This window comes from Myotis brandtii, unplaced genomic scaffold (genome assembly GCF_000412655.1).
Source record: "Myotis brandtii unplaced genomic scaffold, ASM41265v1 scaffold144, whole genome shotgun sequence".
Classification (NCBI taxonomy): Eukaryota; Metazoa; Chordata; class Mammalia; order Chiroptera; family Vespertilionidae; genus Myotis; species Myotis brandtii.
Window position 1 is genome coordinate 1,861,302 of NW_005355159.1, and position 11,011 is coordinate 1,872,312.

The 11,011-nt window shown below is 42.7% G+C and overlaps 1 protein-coding gene across 11 annotated transcripts in view; it reads left to right on the forward strand.

The window, feature by feature from the left end:
* HERC1 (HECT and RLD domain containing E3 ubiquitin protein ligase family member 1) overlaps window positions 1–11,011 on the forward strand; it is a 159,282-nt gene that overhangs the window by 42,752 nt on the left and 105,519 nt on the right. For all 11 annotated transcript variants that reach the window (XM_014535483.1, XM_005861075.2, XM_005861080.2 and 8 more), the window contains 4 exons: window positions 3,618–3,770; window positions 3,896–4,028; window positions 5,357–5,548; window positions 8,710–8,931. In XM_014535483.1, coding sequence (XP_014390969.1) covers window positions 3,618–3,770; window positions 3,896–4,028; window positions 5,357–5,548; window positions 8,710–8,931 — 700 coding nt within the window. The remainder of the gene's footprint in view (window positions 1–3,617; window positions 3,771–3,895; window positions 4,029–5,356; window positions 5,549–8,709; window positions 8,932–11,011) is intronic.

Sequence of the window (11,011 nt, forward strand, 5' to 3'; positions counted from 1 at the left end):
TGCTGATGGCACCAAACAATTGGGGCCAGAGCCAGGCACCGGCAGTGGATGAGAACAGCGGCTCCGGTGCCAATAGCATGTGAGAGTGGGGCTGGTGCCAGCAGCAGGTGTGAGCGTTGGGCGGGACCACAACATGTGGGAGCAAAGAATTTTCAGTAACCACTAGAGGCTCGCCCGGATGACAGTGACCGGTGCACCGGATGGTGGTGCCCCTGCTCACCTGCTCCACCATCCTGCCATGGCCGATGCCTGCCATGTTCCGCGCTCTGCTGCCTGCTGCTGATGCCTTCCATGTTTTCTGTGCACCCCCTGGTGGTCAGCGCACATCATAGCGACCGGTTTGGTTGTTCCGCTGTTCGGTCTATTTGCATAGTAGGGTTTTATATATATAGGTGGTTTATGAAAATATAGATAATATTTGTAAATTTGTTGGAAAAGAGAAGAGTAAAAATAGAATGAGCAATATTATGAAAAAGCCACAAAAATCAGGAAAGAAATACATAAAAAATATTAATAGTGATTTTCTTTGGGTGATTGGCTGAATGATGCTTTTAAGTTTTTTAAAATACAGTTTTGGTACTTTCTAAATTTTTTACATTATGCATTTAAAAAATATTTTAAACTTGAAATAATTTAAAGCTTACACAAGAGTTACAAGAATCATTCAAAGAACTCCGTGTATTCTTTACCCAAATTTGCCTTATCTATCTATCTATCTATTTTTTTCTTCTAAATCATTTGAGGTAAGTTGCAGATGTCATGCTGGCTATTCCTAAGCACTTAAACATGTATTTCTTAAGAAGAAGTACATTCTCTCACATAACAACAGAACATTTATAGAATTCAAGAAATTTAACATTGATTCAGAACTACTATCCTATCTAATAAAAGAGAAACATGGTAATTAACCATAACTTTGCTACCCTTCCCATTGGCTAATCAGGGCAATATGCAAATTAACTGCCAACCAAGATGGCACCGACTGCCAGGCAGCACCCCAGTGGGGACCCCCACCCTGAAGGGTGTGTGACCAGCTGCAAACAGCCATCATCCCCTCATCCAGGCTGGCCAGGCACCCCAGTGGGGACCCCCACCCTGAAGGGTGTGTGACCAGCTGCAAACAGCCATCATCCCCTCATCCAGGCTGGCCAGGCACCCCAGTGGGGACCCCCACCCTGAAGGGTGTGTGACCAGCTGCAAACAGCCATCATCCCCTCATCCAGGCTGGCCAGGCACCCCAGTGGGGACCCCCACCCTGAAGGGTGTGTGACCAGCTGCAAACAGCCATCATCCCCTCATCCAGGCTGGCCAGGCACCCCAGTGGGGACCCCCACCCTGAAGGGTGTGTGACCAGCTGCAAACAGCCATCATCCCCTCATCCAGGCTGGCCAGGCACCCCAGTGGGGACCCCCACCCTGAAGGGTGTGTGACCAGCTGCAAACAGCCATCATCCCCTCATCCAGGCTGGCCAGGCACCCCAGTGGGGACCCCCACCCTGAAGGGTGTGTGACCAGCTGCAAACAGCCATCATCCCCTCATCCAGGCTGGCCAGGCACCCCAGTGGGGACCCCCACCCTGATCCAGGACACCCTTCAGGGCAAACCAGCCGGCCCCCAGGCCTCTATCCTATATAGTAAAAGGGTAATATGCCTCCCAGCACCGGGATCGGCGGAGCCGAAGGACTCCTGGCCCCTGGAGCAGCATGACAGGGGGCAGCGCCCAAACCCCTGATCGCCCTGCGGCTCTATGTGTGACAGGGGGCGGGGCCACAACCTCCCTATCTGCCCTGCTCTGTGCCTGATAGGGGGGAGCTCCCCAACCCCCTGACTGGCCCTGCTCTGTGTGTGACAGGGGAAGGCGCCCCAACCCCCCCATGGGCCCTGCTCTGTGTGTGACAGGGGAAGGCGCCCCAACCCCCCCATGGGCCCTGCTCTGTGTGTGACAGGGGAAGGCGCCCCAACCCCCCCATGGGCCCTGCTCTGTGTGTGACAGGGGAAGGCGCCCCAACCCCCCCATGGGCCCTGCTCTGTGTGTGACAGGGGAAGGCGCCCCAACCCCCCCATGGGCCCTGCTCTGTGTGTGACAGGGGAAGGCGCCCCAACCCCCCCATGGGCCCTGCTCTGTGTGTGACAGGGTACGGAGCCCCAAACCCCCTAATGGGCCCTGCTCTGTGTGTGACAGGGCCCCCTGATGGGCCATGCTCTGTGCGTGACAGGGGGTGGCACCGCAACCTCCCCATCGACCCTGCCTTGAGTGTGACAGGGGGTGGTGCCCCACCCCCCAATCGGCCTTACCCTGAGCATGACTGGGGGTGGCATCGCAACCTCCCGATCCTCCCTGCTCTGTGCATGACAGGGGGCGGCGCCCCAACTCCCCAATCGGCCCTGCTCTGAGCCTGACCAGGGGCTGCACCTAGGGATTGGGCCTGCCCTCTGCCACCCGGGAGCGGGCCTAAGCCAGCAGGTCGTTATCTCCCGAGGGGTCCCAGACTGTGAGAGGGCACAAGTGGGGCTGAGGGACACCCCCCACCCACCAGTGCACAAATTTTTGTGCACCGGGCCTCTAGTCCTATATAATATAACCCTAATATGCAAATTGACCGAATGGTGGAATGACTGGTTGCTATGAACTGACCACTAGGGGGCAGACGCTCAACGTAGGGGTGGTCAGTGTGCTCCCACAGGGGGAGTGCTGCTCAGCCAGAAGCTGGGCTCATGACTGGTGAACGCAGCGGCGGTGGCGGGAGCCTCTGCAGCAACACTAAGGAGCAGCGAGCCGAGCTGTAGGGAGCAGCAAGCAGGTGGGTGGTAAGGAGAGAGGGGTCCCAGACTGCGAGAGAGCACAGGCTGGGCTGAGGGACGCCCCCCACACCCCCAGTGCACAAATTTCATGCACCAGGCCTCTAGTCTAATATATAGTCTATATTCAAATTTCTATAATTGTCCCATTAAATTGTCCTTTATAGCAGCTCCCTTTCAATCCAGGATCACATATTATATTTAATTATCATCTCTACTTAGTCCACTTATTTATTTTACTTTTTTTTTTAATCTTCAACTGAGGACATGCTTCTTAAATTGATTTGAGACAGAGAGGGAGGGGAGAGAGAGAGAGATTGAGAGATTGGTTGCCTCCTGTACGCCCGTTGACTGGGGAATCGGAACCACAACCTTTTGGTGTATGGGACAACTCCAACCAAATGAGCTACCTGGCCAGTGCTAGTCCACTTATTTCTTTTATAGTCAGAAATAAATTTCCTTTTTAAGAATTGTGATGTTAGAAATTCACAAGCATGTGAAAACAAAAACTTTACAGAAATCTGGAAAACAATAGCATTAAAATGTTGAAATATGTTGTCTTTGGGTACTGTACTATTTTCCTATTATTTTCTGTATTTTCAAAATTTCTTTGGTGAAATATGTATTGTTTCTTTAATGGAAAAACAAATTGAGATTTTTTGATAAATCTTATAGCTAATAACAACATAGCAACGATTTAAAAATCTATAATATTGAAGAAAGAAGACAATGGCTTCTTAAGTTATAATTATTTATGGTAGGACATTACTTTCATTTTCAAGCACTTCATATATGATCTTTATTTATGTATCATTTTAGGATCAAGCATTTGGAGAGCTAGAAAAGAATAGTGATAAATTTCTGCTTGGAACATCATCTTCGGAGAACAGTCAGCCTGCTCATCTTCATGAACTGCTGTGTTCACTGCAGAAACAGCTGCTGGCATTTTGTCACATCAATAACATTAGCGAGGTATGTGATTCTTTGCCTTTTATGGTGATCTCTGGACCTTGAAACTCAGATATTTGGTTAAGCCATGACATTTGTGTACCTTGAATCTTTTAAAGTGTAGTAATTTAGCAACTTTTCCCCCTCAGAATTCAAGCAGTGTGGCATTGCTTCATAAACATCTTCAGCTCTTGTTGCCTCATGCCACAGATATTTATTCACGTTCTGCAAATTTACTCAAAGAAAGTCCTTGGAATGGCAGTGTTGGAGAAAAATTAAGAGGTATGTTTAGAACTAGCTTTCAAATGTAATCAGTGGTTATAAAATAAGAGTCCTTAGCCTTTCCAAAGCCTTATGAGGGCCTGAAACCTCTGAGTAGAATAAGGATGATCTTGAATCTCCTTACTGAAAACCCCTTTGATTTGGGTTGATTTTGGGGTGATGGTAATAGTGATTGATCTGGTTAATCTTAAAAGAAGCTATTGGCATGACAGAGGCCTATAATTTTAAGGTGTTGGATGATATATACTCAAAGTGATTAATTTTAAATGGCATAAAGTGAGATTTTTAATTTGCTATTTCTTTACCTTCAACATTTTCCAGTGTTCCTTTTTTCTTCTTGAAATGCCTTCTTTTCCTTGGGCTTCTGTGTAGTCATAATCTGTTTTTACTCATATATCTCTGGTCACTGTTTTTTGTTGGTTCCTATAAACTCCTCTTTCTTGGACATGCCTTTTAATGTGTATGATCCTCTGACTTTTGCCCTAAACCCTTATCTCTCCCTGAATGATCCTATCAGGTCCTATTGCTTTTAACCACCATATGTATGTTGACTCCTGTATCTGCACCTAGCTGAGAACTCCCCTTTTCACATGGGCCTTTCTCTGGTTACCTACTGGTGTCTTTTTTTTTTTTGGTTGTTTTAAAGGCAACTAAAATTCACTATGTCTGTCCAAAACCAATTTACTCTGAAGTTCCCCCACTGAAAAAAGAAACTGCTTACTAGACATTTCCATTTTGCTGTTGCACGGGCATTAAAATTTAATCCATTCAAACAACTCATCTCTGAATGATCCACCCAAAATACAATGAAGTATTGAAACAAATGTGATTTAAAACCGATAGTGATAATAAAAAGATAGATGCTTTGAGGTGATGTTAATTTTTTAAAAAGTAAATTTGGTTTAAAAAACATAAAAGGCTACCCTTACTAAAATGTAAGCACTATGAGGACAGGAATTTTTATGTCTTTTTTCATGGCTGTATCTCACCTAGAACAGTGCTTGGTATGTTGTATAGGTACTCAGGAAATATTTTTTGAGTAAACCTAAAAAGGATAGATTTGTGAATCAGAAATTCATAATGCATTTTAAGGGAAGGAGTTATAATCTTTTGAATTTCTTGGCATGAGGATACCTATACTTTCCCACAAAGTGTCTGTTGGTGGCACTCTCTGCAAGTGAGTAAATACTAATATCACGCCACCTACCAGGTAGGTGTTCAACAAAGAGTTACTGAATTAGTGTACTGTAGTTCTAAGTTAAAATTTATTGGTTTTTAAGTTCATAACATGTTGAATTGATCCATGTTGAATTTCTTACCCTTCATAGATGTGATATATGTCTCAGCTGCAGGCAGTATGCTCTGCCAGATTGTTAATTCCCTACTGTTACTCCCTGTGTCCGTGGCTCGGCCTTTATTGAGTTACCTCCTCGACTTGTTGCCACCTCTTGATTGCCTTAATAGACTCCTGCCAGCTGCTGCTCTTTTAGAAGACCAAGAGTTACAGTGGCCTCTTCATGGTAAGTAAAGATGGTAAAAGAGCAAATAATCCTTTTGAGAAAAGTTTTTCCTCTTTGCATTCATCAGGTAAATTCTGTTTGACACTTGGATGTGTTATGTAATGAAAAAGATAAAGTTGTCATCTTCTCAGAGATTATAGTCTAAAGTGGGCTCTTATATGGGAAAACATTACGAAGTTGCTCATATATAATAATGTCATGAGTAGGATGTTTTTATGGTCAGCAGGTTTGAATAGTATATTTTACTGATTCTAAGAAACTTTTTTTTACCTAAATTTTGACATGGTTTAAATTAGAATACATGTTACAATGGATGATAGGGAAGCTTTCTTTTCTATTGTTTCCTTTTCTTTTCTATAATATTCTTATTAATTTAAGAGAGAGGAAGGGAGAGGAAGAGAGAAACATCAATATTAGAGAGATACATCTATCGGTCACCTCCCATATGCGCCTTGACCTGGGATTGAGCCCACAATCTGGGTATGTGTCCTGACTGGGAATTGAACCAGTGACCTTTTGGTGCACTGGACAATGCTCAACCAAGTCACACCAGCCAGGGCAGAAAAGCATTCTTTCATAATTCAGTCAGCAGCATAAGGACACATTTTATAGTCAATAGATGAATTTGATTTTAAAAGTTTTATTTCTTGCCCTAGCTCAGTGGATAGAGCATTGGCCTGTGGGCTGAAGGGTCCCGGGTTCCATTCCGGTTAAGAGTACATGCCTGGGTTGTGGGTTCCATCCCCAGTAGGGGGTGTGCAGGAGGCAGCTGATCAATGATTCTCTCTTATCATTGATGTTTCTATCTCTCCCTTTCCCTTTCTCTCTGAAATCAATAAAAATATATTTTTTTTAAAAATTTTATTAAGTGCAAATTTTTATTTTTAAATCTCTTTGACAGTAAAATATTTTTTATTTTGGTTGGATATATAGCTAAACTGAATGCAAAAGATGGGAATTGGGAACCTGTTTTTCTGTGTTTTCCCTTTTAGATATTTTATAGGAAATAACATTCTGATTTTAGGCAAGGCACTTGAAATCGCTTAATTTATAAAATGCTGATGATTCTGTGTATTTGAATATAGCTTAAAATATCATGTCTAGAAAACAGTGTGTTTTCCCACTGAAGTCTCTCTGTCCTAAGGCTATCAAAGAAGTTTCATTACTACAATTTTAAAACGTTTCAAGTTTAAGTGAGGTCACATGTTTTGATCTTGGACTAATGCATAAAAAGATCCTAGATTTTAGTCTTGGCTCTGCTAGTAATTTGGCTGTCTGATCTTGGGCAAGTCACTTACAACTTCTTAAAGCCTTTGTTTGTTTCTCCTGGAAAGATTAAGGTTGACAAGATGACATTGAGGGCCTATATTACTTTAACATTGTATGGTTCTGTGACAACTGGATGTAGATGAAGTCAAGTGTCAAGGTTACAGCTGTGTTGTTTAGGTTACAGCTGATGTTGATTAGGCTTAATATGGAGCCATTCGAGGTTTACCCTTCCTTTGCAAAAGCATCTCAGAACTTTGCATTAGGTGATTAGGTGTCATTTTATTTTGGATTTCCGCATCTGTGCTTACAATTGATATTTTTCTATAATTTTTCTGTGATGCTATTATTGTTGCATTATTTTTACTACCACCATTATACCAACCTCATAATATCAGCTTAGAATCTTCCTTCCCCCCCCCCCCCCCCCCATTTTTTTTTCTGAAATAGTTAGTGTAAGATAGGGATTATCTTTTCTTGAGGTTTAGAAGACTTTATCTATAAAACTATCTGAGCCTGGTTTTTTTAGATAGACTTTGGCTATTAGTTTTCTTTCTTAGAGGTTTTGTTCTCTTTCAGCTTTTTTGTTTTTTTATCAAGCCCATTTTGGAAATTGATTTTTTCCCAGAAATTATCATTTGTTGGTTTTCATTTATTGATATAAAATTGTTCATAATATTTACTCATGGTTTCTTAAAATCTCTGTTAAATCCTCTTGTGTATTCCTAATTAAAAAACATTTTTTAAAAATCCTTACCCAAGGATATGTTTCTATTGATTTTTAGACAGAAAATCAGTAGGAGGGGAGAGGGAGAGGGAGAGGAAGAGTGAGTGAGAGAGAGAGAGAGAAACATTGGTATGAGAGAGGAACATTAATCAGTTGCCTCCTGTATGCACCCTGACCAGGGATCGAACTCACAACCTCCCGGGGAATTGAACCTTCAACTTTTTGGTGTATGGGATGATGCTCCAACCAACTGAGGCACACCAGCAGGGCTTTTATTCCTAATTTTTGAAAGATTACTTTTATTAGAGGTTTATGCATCTTTTTTAAAAAATATATATATTTTATTAATTTTTTACAGAGAGGAAGGGAGAAGGATAGAGAGTTAGAAACATTGATGAGAGAGAAACATCAATCAGCTGCCTCTTGCACACCCCCTACTGGGGATATGCCTGCAACCAAGGTACATGCCCTTGACTGGAATGGAACCTGGGACCCTTGAGTCCACAGACCGACCGACGCTCTATCCACTGAGCCAAATCGATCAGGGCAGTTTATGCATCTTTATTAGTCTTTTCAAATAACCAATTTTGGATTTATTGATCTGGTTTCTCCCCTCCCCCACTAATCCCCCCTACACACAATTTCACTGATATCTGTTTTTATCTTTATGGTTAAGTTTTATCTTTATGGTATAGTTTTTTTTTAGTTTTTTTTTAATGTGACGAACTGTTGAAAGCAAATGTACAAAAAGAAAGCATGGGTCTGGATCTTAGTATAATTCTCAATTCAAGCTTTAAAAGTATTAATACTAAATGTAATTTTACTAAATCAACCTTGTTTTGATTCTGGATGGATGAGTTGTTTCAAGTACTCTTATGGTAAAATTTGATCTGGATAATGAAAAGTAGGAATAGAATCCTTTGGGTTAATTCTGTCATATACTATTTTAATGTTTATCTTAAAATTAATAATTTTACAAAGGAAAATTTTGATAGTATAACTTATCTGAATATGTTTTAAATTAGTAAAGGGAATATATACAGAAAGTGTTATAATTTCTTTTCATTGTAAAATTATTTTGCTTCAACGTCTTATTATAATGCAAGAGAAAGCTTGAGAATCTTGAATACCTGATAAGGACACAATTACTAATGATTTTTGTCTTCAGGAGGGCCAGAACTAATCGATCCTGCTGGCGTGCCATTACCTCAGCCAGCCCAGTCCTGGGTGTGGCTTGTAGATCTGGAAAGAACAATTGCTCTTCTTATTGGGCGATGTCTTGGTGGCATGCTTCAGGGCTCCCCTGTGTCTCCGGAGGAACAGGACACTGCATATTGGATGAAAACACCACTTTTTAGTGATGGTGTAGAAATGGACACCCCTCAGTTAGGTAATGTGCTTTTTCACATTTAAAATATATAGTTATGTTTGTACCTCCATAGGAGATTTCATTTATTCTGGATTTGCTGAATAGAAAACTGATAGGAAACTAAAGTGGCATTTGCAGGGTAGGGGATCTGAGACTATAAATTGGAGCTCTGAGAAAAACAGTTAAATCCTGCAGCATTGTGTAGTGAAAAGAGCCTCTAAAATAGGAAAATGAAGGTCTAGTCCTACTCTGTCATTATTTATCACTCATTTGGGGCAACTTATCTAATCCATAAAAATGGGAAAATTCTTGATTAATTGTCTTCTGAGGCTTAGAGGTTATGAAACTGCTTCATAGAATATAAAGCTTTGTAAGTTTACCACCATGACTTACCAGTGCTCGGTTTTCAAACACCTCTCAGATGTGAGTGGCAGTCCTCCTCCTCCTTGCCGGTCCTGCTTTCATGTTGTTGTTACCTTGTGTGATTCTTCATTTTTTTTCTCCCTATTTATGGTATCTTTGGAGATTCCTTTGTTCTGCCTCATCTTCTACTTGTCTACTTTGCTGGGACGCTACCTCTCTGACTGTCTGAACATGAGGATTTCTCCAGTTCCTAAACAGATAATCTAGTTGTTTATCCAGGATAGGTCCTTTAATTAATGTCTCTGAGTTTCTAATTCTAATTCTAATCCATAAAATAATGAGTTAGATTAGAAAGCCTAGATCTAAAGTTCATTTTCTCTATATATAAAAGGCTAAGTGCCCATCCTTTCGTCCATCTAACTGGTAGCTATGATGCACACTGATCACCAGGGGGTGGACACTCAATGCAGGAGCTGCTGTGAAGTGCATGGGCCATCTATACTAATAAAAGGGTAATATGCTAATTAGACCGGATGTCTTCCGGACATCCTTCTGGATGTCCTTCTGGACAAAGCCACGGTGGTGGGGGCTGAGGCAGAGGTGGTTAGGGGCGATCAGGCCGGCAGGGGAGAACAGTTAGGGGCGATCAGGCAGGCAGGCAGAGTGGTTAGGGGCGATCAGGCAGGCAGGCAGAGAGGTTGGGGCAATCAGGCAGGCAGGCAGAGTGGTTAGAGGTGATCAGGCAGGCAGGCAGGTGAGCAGCGGTTAGGCAGCAGTCCCACAGGGATCGGACATCCCCTGCAGGGTCCTAGATTGGAGAGGGTGTAGGCCGGGCTGAGGGACACCCCCTCCATGCATGAATTTTGTGCACCGGGCCTCTAGTTTAAAAATAAATAACACCATGGACCTGGCACCGACAAAACCAGCACTCTGCTTCCCCCAAGTAGGACACAGGCCCTGCACCACCCCAGAGCGACACCCCAACAAATTGCAGCCAATGCTGCCAAGACCCCATGGCGCAAAATGTGGCCCACAGCCCAGCCCAGCCCGGAAACGGTCGCTGTGGGCACCAGGTAATGACGTCGCATAGGAACGCCTGGCCTCTTCTCCCTAGCAACTAGTCTCCTTGGAGTTTCTTCAGCCCAGGAACCCGACTTGCTTTATACCCAGGTGCAGACATTTTACAGTTTAACCAAATGTCTGTGAAGCATTTTCCTGTGCCTCATCTCATTTGATCCTCCTGGAGTACGTAGATAGGAGACTCAGTAGAATCCTATTTTCTTTTTTTAGCTGGAAAATGGAGATTTAGAAAAATGTAGAAACTTGACCCGACTGGAAAGAAGTAAGAAATGGTGGAACTTGAAAATGACTTCAAGTTTTCTCACTGTGCAGAATATAGTCAAACACTGCTGCAGTTAAATATTTTACCCTTTGTTCTCCCTGCATGATCTACAATAATAATCTGCTTCATGTTGATATTTACTGCTGTGTTGCTGACAATTACCTGAAAGAGAAGTTGGGGTGCTTCACTGTGCTGGAAAAAGTTTAGCTAAATCAGAAAACAGGTCTAATTAAGCAAGTTTATCCTATCTAATAAAAGACAAAAAGGGTAATTGATCGTACCTTCGCTACGCTTCCCATTGGCTAATCAGGGCGATATGCAAATTAACTGCCAACAAAGATGGCGGCCAGCAGCCAGGCAGCTGAAGCGAGCAGGAGGCTTGCTTGCTCCAGTGAT